General features: G+C 41.8%; 1 protein-coding gene across 2 annotated transcripts in view; it reads left to right on the forward strand.

Annotated features, from left to right (window-relative positions):
- The window catches only part of taok3a (TAO kinase 3a), a 74,583-nt gene extending 63,105 nt beyond the window's left edge, over positions 1 to 11,478 (forward strand). For both annotated transcript variants that reach the window (XM_083912519.1, XM_083912520.1), the window contains 7 exons: positions 102 to 338; positions 2,002 to 2,130; positions 3,047 to 3,250; positions 3,779 to 4,018; positions 4,841 to 5,053; positions 5,541 to 5,723; positions 10,127 to 11,478. In XM_083912519.1, coding sequence (XP_083768645.1) covers positions 102 to 338; positions 2,002 to 2,130; positions 3,047 to 3,250; positions 3,779 to 4,018; positions 4,841 to 5,053; positions 5,541 to 5,723; positions 10,127 to 10,288 — 1,368 coding nt within the window. In that variant the 3' untranslated portion in view covers positions 10,289 to 11,478. The remainder of the gene's footprint in view (positions 1 to 101; positions 339 to 2,001; positions 2,131 to 3,046; positions 3,251 to 3,778; positions 4,019 to 4,840; positions 5,054 to 5,540; positions 5,724 to 10,126) is intronic.
- The last annotated feature ends 1,397 nt before the right edge of the window (positions 11,479 to 12,875 follow it).

The raw sequence follows: 12,875 nt of genomic DNA on the forward strand, positions 1-12,875 counted from the left end.
CAAGCACCCTATATATTAACACACCTTAATCTGTTGTGTTTGTTAAATTATTTTGTTTTCAGTCTGATCAAATACACCTCCTAATTTCTCTTTCTCCACAGGTGACCAAGCAGATCCACGAGCATGAGCAGGAGAGCGAGCTCCGGGAGCAGATGTCTGGCTATAAGCGTATGCGGCGGCAGCACCAGAAGCAGCTGATCGCCCTGGAGAACAAGCTGAAGGCCGAGATGGACGAGCACCGGCTCAAGCTGCAGAAGGAGGTGGAGACGCAGGCCAACAATGCCTACATCGAGCTGGAGAAGCTGGCCAAGCGGCACGCCGTGCACTCTGAGAAGGAGGTGGGATTTGCGAAGGGTGTGGGGGTTAAAGGAGTTATTTCACTGATGAACTCATAAACAATGCAACAGTTGGCTGGGGGAGAAAGTCTGCTTTGGAAAAAGGGGACATGATGTTTAAGTGATAATGGTTCTATAGCTGCTGGAAAAAAGATTAGATTAGATTAGATTCATAAAGATTAGTTCGGTTCGTGAAGCTCCAACCTTTGACTGACATTGAAAGTTTTTTGTTAAGACTTTTACGCACTGCTGCCACCCAATGACACATATAATGAAACACAAGGGCAGAAGTGGGTCACAGAAAGTCACGCTCTGAAAAACAAGCTGCCTATCTCAGTGATTAGCACACAGCATGCCGGACCTGCCAGGGAGATAGTATATCTGTTCATGTAAACCAGCATGCACCCTTAAATAGCAACATAAATAAACACACAATGTCACATGCCACATGTGAGTGACATGTCACTAAACCAATCGGTCATTAGATATCAGCCCACATCAGAATGTCCTCTGATCTGAAAATTGGCTTTTTTTGTAGCAATTTTTTTGCTTTAATGTGTTTATAAGTCTGCTTTAGTGGAAATCAAACACTTCACTTCAGCTGGACAATAAACTGAATAAATCAAATGAATGGTAATATTAATCTCCTACTGACTTGGGGTGTCACGATTCTCCAAATCCATGATTAGATATGACTGCCGACTTTATGGTCGCGAGTAGATTCAATTTAAACGTTTTTTTTCCAGCACTGACGGCTGTGCCTTTGTTAGACTATCAAGTAGTAGCTGGTTTTATATTCGATTCAATTCAAGAACCTTTATTCTTCCCTGAGGGGCAATTCAAGGGCACATAGGGTAGTTTTTATACACACAAAACAGAACAAAACTAATACAACAACAACATTAAGAAGTAAAAGTAAAAAAGTGAAGGAAAAAAAAGAGGCAAAACAACTGTACAGAAAATACCCACACATCTATCACATCTGTCACATTTTCAAATTCTTCTTTAAAAAGACAGGCTACCATGTTTGATATGACGCATGATATCTTTTTTGGAATGTTGAATTGGAATTTAAATCGCTAATTTTGATTTTGATCAAAGGCTAATTTTGACCGATTTTGGATTTAAAATTGAAATTGCAACGACCCTACTACCTCCCTAAATTTGCAACTTTCTTTAAATGTCTGTAAACTGATATAAGCTATAACAGCCAATAACATAAAACGATGCAAACAACCAACCAGCCCAGAGTCTCTAACTGCCATACTATAACCGAATATAAATAACATACAAACATGACAGGGCTACAATTAACAATTGTTTTCATTAATTTACAGATTGCTGATTGTTAGATTCATTTTTGTCGATACAGTGTTGCTAAAAATTCCTGTTATAGTTCCTGTGAGCTCAAGTTGTCATCGACATTGATTTTTCTTGTTTTGTCTGACAGTTTACAATAATAATAAAACAGGACTACAGTAAATCGTCTCCTATAACCAGAGAATGTCTGGCATTTTTGGTTGAAACGATTAATCCTTATTGAGGTCAATGTGATCTTTTAACTTGATATACTGCAGATTTAAGAGTTATTGTATAACCCTAGTTAGTATATGACTGAATTAAGGTGACTTGTATGACATTATTTATGTCCCCATTTGTCCCCCAGATGAAGACGGCGTTGACGGATGAGAAGAAGTTCCAGCAGCAGATCGTAGCCCAGCAGAAGAAGGAGCTGACCACCTTTCTGGATAATCAAAAGAAGCAGTACAAACTCTGCAAGGAGAAGATTAAGGAGGTGTGCCACATTTGTTTGGTTTCCTCAGGCGAGCTCCTTTGTACGCCTCTCTTGTGTGTGACACATGGTCCTCTGTGATGTTTACAGTTGAATCAGCCCTCCTCTGCACAAACATGCACATTCAGTACCTCCAAAAGTGGTCTTTTTGGAAGTTGTGATGAGTCACTCAGCCTACTCACTATGTACCTACACATGTATATTCACGCAAACAAGGAAACCCACAAATCCATACGCACAGTGTAGCATTTCAGTGCCTCCACAACCTTCAAACTGAGTCTAGAGAATACTCCTGTGGGCTGGGAATGTGATACACTGTGTTTTCAGTTACAAGATAAGTGACCAAAATTAGGTCAGCACAGTTAAAAGAAAGCATCGCTGGCAGGGAGAGATATTTCCCACCAACTGAGGCCTTTAACGGAATTATACACCACAGAGAACGGGGATCAGGCTCATGTGTGAAGTGCATTAGCCTGAGTTGTAGATTACCTTAAAGCCCATGAAAGAGAAAGAGAACTCATACAGAGGAAGGATAGATTTGACTGAATTTTTGGCTATGAAAGTCATCTTTGGTTCCAGACAGAAGGTCAATTGGAGTTTGCCATATGCTCTCACTACAAACGCTTCATATCGTGAACACTATTCTTTATTTATGGAGTTTTTTTTTTCACTCACATTAAAAACATGCATGTGTTATGCATAGTGTGGGCATTTTTTGTTTGCTTAGACTGTATTATTATTATTATTTAATGGAGAGTCCCAAACTTGGCTATTACCCACCCCAAATGCCAAAATGTCAGATGGACCTACTTGTAACAGCTCAAATTCACCAATAATTGGCTACAGCCTAGTATCAACTCTTCTGTCTTACAATTATCGATACATTCTCCTCTCTTTTGCAACTCTCACCCCTTCTCAGGAGATGAACGAGGACCATAGCACACCCAAGAAGGAGAAGCAGGAGCGTCTTTCCAAGCACAAAGAGAACATGCAACATTCCCAGGCCGAGGAGGAGGCCCATCTCCTGGGCCAGCAGAGAGTCTTCTACGACAGGAACTGCCGCGCTTTTAAGCGCAAAGTCATGATTAAGAGGCACGACGTGGAGCAGGAACAGATCCGAGAGGTGCGGAGGACGAGATCCTTAAAAACATCACATGCATAAATTATATATGGACTTCATTTAATTGTTAAATGTTCTACAAACTATTGAAGTAAACCCCATGTTTATTAGTTGTTTGGGATATTGGTGTGAACAGGCCCCAATGCGATATTTTTCTCAGTAACGTGTCCTTAATAATTACACCCATTGTTCTTTAGATTGGTGAGGCTTTTCCTGTTAACTATAAGAAGATTATTACAGAGTAGAGCAAGGCAACAATGTCACAATCTGAAAAGCCGTTGTATAAATCTGGAGGAAGTCTTAGAAGGTCCAAAAGCTTTCTGTTGGAAAAGGACTCTGAGTCAAAGATGATTGTTTTAATGTTTTGGTTAAAAGGCAGTGTTTTAATGAATGGGATGTATTTAATTGGTGATATGTAAATATTCTAAGCCTGAAACAAAAAAGGGGGGGGGGGGTGGATTGAGTTCTACATGTTAAGATCTGAACGTCACACTGAAAACTATCCTCCATCTTTCCTTCCGGTCCTCCCAGGAGCTGAACAAGAAAAAGACCCAGAAAGAGATGGAGCACGCCATGCTGATCCGCCACGACGAGTCCATGCAGGAGCTGGAGCACAGGCAGCTGAAGACCCTGCAGAAGCTGCGGATGGACCTGATCCGCCTGCAGCACCAGACGGAGCTGGAGAACCAGATTGAGTACAACAACCGGCGTGAGCGTGAACTCCACCGAAAGCATGTGCTGGAGCTCCGGCAGCAGCCCAAGAACCTTAAAGTGAGTCAAAACAAGACAATAATGTCTTTAATCTAGCAGGTTCTTAAAATGTAGGGCTGAGGGTAAAAAAAAGAAAAACCTGTTTGAATGCCTAGATTCATTTTTAGAATTTTTCTTGTGTCAGTGAAAACACAAATTGGATCCACCTCTAAGATGGCGCAAGCCCTGAGCAATGCCTTTAATGTTTTGCGAAGATTTAGATAAAACACTGATGCAACGTGGATGTAACAAATTATTTTGGGGAAAAAAATGGTGAAATAATATACAAATGTGTCATTCCTGCATGTCATTTCAGTTTAATTTACTTTTGATAACAATAGGGACCAGAAAATGAGTATTTGCCCCTGGCTTTTTATTTATTAAACATTTAAAGCTACAATAAGCCAGATTTTAGAAAAACAAACCAAAAAGTTATAAATTCATACAAAGATTTCTCTCAATTATCACTTAGGACTGTGAGTGTGTTGTGGTGTCTGTTTCTGCAGAGACCAGCCCTTTGCCTGGAATTGTCTTTTCTTTTCATTTTGTCTCTATAAAAGCGTAGCTACTAGCTGCCAAATCGTGAGCATGCATCCAAGAGGAAGCCATGAAAATGGCAGACACAGCGCTGAAAAGACGCAAATATAGCGAGGCAAACCAGCAAGCGGAAAAAGCTTGTTCCAAAACGAGAGTGAATCTGGGATTGGCTTTCATTGGCTTGGGAGGGGCCAATTTTGAATGTCATGTTTACAAACTGCAACCGATAAATCCAATTAATTCTGCCTTCAACCTAAATCGTCCTCTTCTCACCGTTTTTCACTCTGTCTCTGTCCCCTCCACCAGGCATTGGAGCTGCAGATCAAGAAGCAGTTCCAGGACACATGTAAGGTGCAGACCAAGCAGTACAAGGCCCTGCGCCACCACCAGATGGAAGTTACGCCCAAGGCCGAGCACAAGACAGTGCTTAAGGCCCTGAAGGATGAGCAGACACGCAAGCTGGCCATCCTGGCTGAGCAGTACGAGCAGAGCATCAACGAGATGATGGCCTCGCAGGCGGTTAGTGGAGAAACGTTCACGTCATCATCCTTTTTCTGGACAATCATTTGGGCATATTTCAAGATAAAAAGAAGATTAGGAGGCCTTTCTTTCCACCTGTTGCTCATGATTTTACATTTTTTCTCCTCCTTGTTTGTCCTCATCTCATATCTTGCCATTGTCTATATCTTTCTCGTCTTCTTTCTCTTTCATTTTCAACATTTACAACATCTTTCTCATGTCTTTATAAAATCCCTAACCCTTCTTCCTCCTCTTTCCGTGTCCTGTCTGTCCCTGTTGCCCTTCCATTTCCTACCATCTATTCATCTCCACCTCACCTCCTTTCTGTCTATTCCCTCATTCTTCTCTCTCTCTCTCTCTCTCTCTCTCCATCTCTCTCTCTCTCTCTCTTTTTGGGTGTCTTATAAATGTACCCCCACCCCCATCTCTCTTTCTGTCTCTTTGTACCTCTCTCTCCCCTGTTGCGGTCCGTGGTCGCCTGTGTCAGCTGCGTCTGGATGAGGCCCAGGAAGCCGAGTGCCAGGCCCTGAGGCAGCAGCTGCAGCAGGAGATGGAGCTGCTCAATGCCTACCAGAGCAAGATCAAGATGCAGACCGAGGCGCAGCACGAGCGCGAGCAGCAGAAGCTGGAGCAGAAGGTGTCGCTGCGCCGGGCTCACCTGGAACAAAAGGTGTGGTAAATGAGACAGCTGATAATACTAGGTCTTTCCTTTTTGCTGCTCTGTAGGACACACTTCACACAGTTTTTCTGCAGGTGATCAATACGGTCAACTCAAATGAAACACACTGGAGGAAGTGTTTCTCACTGTCCACAAGAGAAGGAATGAATTGCCCATAATATTTGAAGGCACAGTCCTTCTTTAAAAATACAACAATTAAATTTGGGACCGGGACCCAAAATGGGTCGCTGACCCATTTTTATTGGGTCGCCAATCAGCAGAGTAAAATGCATAACAATGCTATGCTGTTCAGCTCAAATGCTTTTCATGAACCTTGACCAGAAAAATGTGTTCACTCTCTGTGGCTGAGGTAACGTTGAGTGTGACTTCGGAGTCCCTCACTCTCCTTCATGTGAATTCATAGTGTGTTTTTGTAAGTTTAGTCTTCAGGATTTAAAAATAATAATGAATTGGAAATTTACTCCCTCTCTCTCAGGTGTATAGACAACATATATTTCCCCCTAAACCTGGTGTTTCACCCAAAATACACGTCTAATCCTTTCCACCCATCCACTTAAATGTTTTTACTTTGAACACAACAGTTTATCCAAAGTGTTTTTCAGCACCGAAAAACTGAACAAGAGAAAGTAAAAGTGTAGAAAAAAATAGAAATTACAAATTCAGGACAGTTTACGAGACAAGAACTGCTACAGAGAGACACAAGAAGAAAATAAATACAGACATAAAATTAAGTTAGACAGTTTATGGCCAATGACTGATAGTGTTTTCAGATTTGATTTGGTAGCTAACTTTTCAAAAATGTATGATAATGTTGAATCAATAAGAGGCCACCGTAATTCAAAGAACAATGTCACTGCCTTTCTTACTGGTCTGCATGCAAATAAAGTCTTCAGACAATTCAAAGAAGTGCTTGGTAGATTGTTGAACAGCAACAACATAAAGCAACTTTCTGGAACCCACAATCTGTGAAGCTCCCCAACTTCACCCAGACATGGGCCAGGTGTGCGGAGAGAAAACAAGCTCTCCAGTATTTGTGTGTACAACCAAATACAACACCATGAAAGCCTTTGAGAAGAGACCGTCGGAAAGTATGCACCGTCATCCCTATTTCTACAATTCATCATGTCTCCTCCCACTCCGACAGCAGGTTTTTTGCCATACCTTCAAGTGTAGTCACATTCAAATCACTAAATGGTAAATGGTCTAGTTGTCTAGTCTTCTGACTACTTAAGGCACAGTCACACCAATTGTCACATTCACCCATTCATACAGACATCCACACTGATGGCAGTGGACATCTACACACCATCTAATCTAACCACTCACACCACATTCACACACCCATGGGCAGCACGGGGAGCAATTCGGGGTTCAGTGTCTTGCCCAAGGTCACTTCAACATGCGGACCGGAGGAGCCGGGGATCGAACCGTCGATCTCTCGAATGGAAGCCACCTCACTAGAAAACACAAATTACATACTTAAGAGGACTGGAACTTATTAGGGTTATGGATTACCTAAGACCTCATAAAAAGGACAATGTCTGGTCGCTAACTTTAACGTAGTGACCCCATCCTGCACAAGAAGACGTAAACAAAAACTCAAAAGATTGTTTACAGTTTAAAATAATCCTCACTACCGTTCTGTCCTCTAACATCCTACTCCAACAGGAATTACAGTGCATCCAAACAGACATCTTTTAAAGATCTGAAGCATGCCGGTGTGTAGACAAACGCAATCTGGTGGTAATAAGTTGAAATATAAACAGTCCAACGCCTCGATGCTTAGGCACACAGGTTCAGATACACATTTGCATCCGCCGCAGCAGGCAGTGCGGTTCTGAAAGGCGACCCAGACAGACATTCATGAGTTCACACAGATTTCCCTCACCACAGGTGGTGATGACAGTGGCATGCCTTCCTGCAGGGAGCAGACAACCATTTCTCTCCCACACAACACCTAATGGTGGGGAAATGTCTGTACCACAGTCTGGTTCTCTTATTTTTGTCATCCTCTATTTATAATAAGACACAGCTTATGCCGTTCAGCTTATAACTTGTTCTTAACAAGTTGTTGTATGTGTCCAGTTTAAATTGCTTATGCACATGCATCCTCTAGATATGCCTAAACTCATGACATTCCATCCTTTTGTTTGGTAATGATTAAAAAAAGTTTTGTGACATCTGCAGAAAAATTGTGTCATCTGCAGCTGTGTTGCAAGCTGGTGACTAGCACACTTTGTCAAATGTATGTGAAGAAATGTACAGTTATTACAGTTTTATCAGTCCCCCAATTTGGTTCCATGACACTCCTGATTGAGACACATCTTTTGTGTGACTATTCAGGCAAGCTGCCATGTATACCAATGACATGTGATGAGATTAGAACGGCCGAGTACACCTCCTTCCAAAGGGACCGACGTCATCGCTACAGTCTAGTAGACAGCACTCCGACAACAAAGGAAGAGACGTTTGAAATGCGGCGCTGATCCAGTTCTGCTGGGTCCAGTGGACCCACTGCGGTGATCTGTCGCCATCTTCTGGCTGCGTCTGGATCTGTACGCTGGGGCTGGGATGATGTCATGGATTTAGAAGCACTATTGTCCTCCGGTTCGGTTCATGGTCAGAGTCTGGAGTTTTCTGTGCATGCTCAGTAGTTGGCTAGATTGCCGTATTGCGCCATGCAGTGCTTTGTCTGCACCTGTGTGTATGTGTGTGTGTGTGAGAGAGTTGATGTGGGTGTTGGATCCAGCAGACACACTTCCTGCCATGACCGAACCTGAATAATACAACTTAAAATGCTTAGACGACACCTTCACAGTATGAAACAATTCACATGAAAGGCTGCATCAAGTAACACATCATATAGTATGGCACATGAAGGATATAAAATAACTACAACAGATGGACAAAGACATCATGAACAACTCAACAAACACAATAATACAGCAATGAGTACAGCGTTTTGGAGCTGCAGTATGACTGTGGTGTATTGAACTGCATTACACTGTAAGGCTTTTCTCGTATCGTGTCAGACCAACAGAAATTAAACACCTTCTATCCCGAAACCGCTCTTTAACAAAATTGAAAATTCATAGATAAGTTTTATTACTCATTCTGCTCAATTAAACCTCACCGTCTGGACTGTGTTGTGCCTCTCGCTCACTTTGTTCAATTTGTTGCACCTGTTGAACTTGGGACAGGAGAACTTAAGTATCTAAAATTTTTATTTTAGTAGAAGTGGCCAGTGAAACTCAAAAAGGCTCCCCCCTGCGGTCAACACTTTAGGTTTGAATAGCTGCTTTTCAGTCCAGCCACAATAATTACAAACACCCGTGTAAGAGTGCAGGGCCTCTAATATCTTTAAATTGTAACTTTGGGTTTTAAAATGATCCTATTATATTCTTAATCTTGGAGAGACAAAGAAGACGATAAATTGTGTTAGAATATTGCAGTTATCTCCTGCCAGGTTATGCATTCATAAAGTTAGCATGTTTTGGTTTATATTATAGCTGCAGCGTTTTGTGACCCTTCACCTGTTTCTTCACTAGCTCTGTGTATAAGTGTGCACCTCCAGCAGGTGATTTGACTTACACCGGTGTAAGTAATAGCACTGATAATGGCTGCAGGGCTCTGGTGTATGCATGCTGGTTCACTGACATGTCTTCAGTTACTGCACATACCTGTGCTTCTCTTGTAATCACAACTCAAATTGTCTGCTGTTAAAACTGAGGAAGAATATAATAAGTTGCACAGATTAGAACAGTTAAAAATCAGTATAGTATTGATAGCATTGCTACTGTATTCAGACTGTGTACTTTACAGTTGTTGTTGTTGTTATTGTGCCTTCATGACACCTTTTTATTAAGGAATTAAGATTACTAACAAAACTGTATTTTTTAAGTGCATGGTAAAAAGAAAAGGAATTGAGAAAGGATGCCTCAAAGCTGTTACTATTATTTTATCTGAGTAGAAAACACATCCCAACCTGCACTAGTGCACCTAAGGCTGCAACTACCGATTATTTTGATTGTTGGTTAAAATGTCGGTCAGTGTTTCCCTCCAACGTTTTGTTTAGTCCACAACTCAAACACATTCGGTTTATTCCCATTTAAGAAGCTGGATTGAGATCATTTTGACTTAATCGATTGTCAAAATAGTTGGCGGTTAATTTAATAGCTGCAACAATTAATTGATGAACCAGTTCATTGTTGCAGCTCTAAATGTACATTTTTAAAAAGCACCGTTTTAAAAACTTGAACACTTGAAGAAAAACAAAAATATTTAAAAAAAAGAAAACCAAAAGTACTAAATCCATCATGACTCAAACTGAAATGAAAAAGAAACCCAGTTTACTCCAGTTTATTAACCCTGGGCATCCTTTGTGTTTCCTGCAGATCGAAGAGGAGCTGGTTTCTATTCAGAAGGAGCGAACCGACCGTATCAAGCACCTGCTGGAGCGCCAGGAGCGGGAGATCGACTGCTTCGACATGGAGAGCATGCGACTGGGCTTCTGCAACCTGGGCGCCCTGGACCTTCCCAAGGACGACTACAGATGAGAGGCTGCTGTCGCTGCTGCCACCGTCTCTTGTAGTCCCCCGGGGCGTCCGTCTGCCTCAGTAAACCCCTCCTTTCCTTTCACCTGACAGTGCAGGCGTTCGCTGCTGCTGACACCCTCACACAAACACACAGACGCAAAAAAAACAAAACAAAAAATGACTCCAGAATCAGCTCCAGTGTGTTTTCTGGGCTGGTCAGACAGTCAAAAGGCAGGTTTTAGTGCCCATCCCCAAACTTCCTCCCTCTCCTTGCCTCTCTTGATGTCACAAGATGACAAAAAAAAAATGCTGGAAAACTTCCCGTAGTTGTCATGTTTTTTTTTTGTAAGAATAATGATAACATAGTCACAGTGTTTCTTGTTTCTTGTGCAATGATGACACTTTTGTTGTGACTAAAAGTGGAAGACGAGTGAAGAAGGGAGAGAAAAACGAGGGCAGTTGGATGAGCGACATCGCTCCACGACCATGCATTTTTTTGGGGGGTGATTCCTTATTTTGGTTAGTTTGTTGTTTTTGGTTTAAAGCCAGGCAAAGAAAAAAAAAGCGATAAATCAAACAGACGATTCTTCCGCAGCCGTTAGTCTGCGCTGCGTCTTTTCAACACCTTTTGGTATTTATTCATAAGGACATTTTTATGACAAATTTGAGTAATTTTTGAAACAAATATCATGTACATACAGGTACGCTTATAATAAATGTGACGGGTGAATTTGATCACTGAAGGGAGGGTGAATCATGGTACTCAACATGTGTATCGTACTGATTTCTCTGCACTGGCAGCCAATGTGAATAATAATAATAACGTGAACTCCAACTCCCAGCTAGCACAAAGGGCTTCATGTGGGGGCGGGGGGACTTGTACTTTGTGTATAGAAGGATTTATGGAGAGCTTTTACTTATTTTCATATTGTATTTTAACTGTCACTCAAATCAAAAAAGAATTTTTAAAAGGCGCTTTCTTTCCCTCCCCACTCCTCAGATAGTATTTGAGGTTCAGTCATGTATCAATGGGATTTTCATCTGATTTTTTTTTTATTTTTTGCTTTACACAACTCCCAGGTTGTGTACTTTCTTATAAACCAGAACAGTATGATGCTTTATTATTGCATGCACTTTAATTTTTTTTCCAGGTTAAAAGAAAGCATGAATCCGTCAGAGCTTTTAATTATATTTGTAAATAAAGTGCTCATCACACAAACTAAGGGCGTGTTGTTATATATGTCCAATATGAATTCTTCATACCATCAGATTAACAAACCGGGAGATTATAAAGTAGGGTAAACCTCGATTTCAACATTTTACTAAAAATATTTTGACAGTGCACGTGGCTAATGAGGTGCTCCAATCTCTGACCTTTGAGCTGAAAACGTCAAGTATTCAACTTTTCATCACTTTACTGTGCAGAGCAGGGGTGCTGCTCTACCAAGGAGGGGAAGCTCATTTACCCAGCCTACATCATAAATGTGCTTATTTATTTATATGTAAATTCTACCCTTCGTTCCTTTTCAAGAAAACGATCCGTGACCTTTTCATACCAACTAGGCGTCTTTTCCAGGGACTTGACCAGTGTCCTCTCAATGGCAGCAGAGCTAGGCTGCTTAAACGGCCTTGGCCCAGCTGGAGCTGCTGCGCCAGGCTACTGTGAAGTGTGACCGCCTGTGAGTGTGAGTGACGGGGGGAGAAGCTCCACAGCTGCTGCTGCTCGTTGGAGAAAGAAACCGCAGAGTGACAGAACAGCGTCTCCAAACACAACGCTAGTCGTTTTTAACAAAGACAAAGTCTCTGGGGATCGGTAAAGTCTCCGGATCAGTTCAGAACAACAGAATGAAAGGATTCCGCCTCAGACAGCTCATCCAATCATCATGCAGAAGCTGAGCGTCCGGGCCAGCCCAATGCCCCATAGACCACCAGAGACACTGAGCGTCTGATGGGCGGGACAAAGTCCATTTAGTTTGGCTGCAGTGAAACAACCCGCTCTACGCTTCCCCATTGAAGTGAGTAGAAGCTGAGCATCCGACTGTAAAGTGCTGTGGTGCTGTGAAGGATGAATGAGAAGGAAGCTGCTCCGGTTAGCTGTGATAAGGAGCTGATTCTGAACAAAAGAAGAAGGCTTTCTAGCGTGTATTTAGTCAATGAAATGTACACAGCAGTACATATTTCACAACTTTTTTATGCATTTTAGGGGAAACTGAGCTTCCCTTGCAGTCTTAGAGCAATCACCACTGGTGTAGACGTGGCCTACTGGTTTTAAACAGTCTATCTGAGAATAGTGAAATCGACAACTGGTTCCAGTTACAACCGTTAACAAATTGGAATCGAAACCCAAAGCGCGTACCTCAGAGCTTATCAATTCCGTATTATTTATGCCGGTATGATGGTCTGACAGGTCATTTCTAGCAGTAATAATATTATGAAGTTAAACACAATAAAACTCAGTTCAGCGTGATATTCAAGATACTGTTTATGTAGATGTTACAAAGAACAAAGGTCACTAAAAGGTATGTTGGATAACTCTGAGCCAAGGTTGTGGCAATTACTCCTGACTGCAGTGCACTTACTAACCTTAATTGTTGTACCAAATAATTCC

This window comes from Echiichthys vipera (assembly GCF_963691815.1).
Source record: "Echiichthys vipera genome assembly, chromosome: 4".
Classification (NCBI taxonomy): Eukaryota; Metazoa; Chordata; class Actinopteri; order Perciformes; family Trachinidae; genus Echiichthys; species Echiichthys vipera.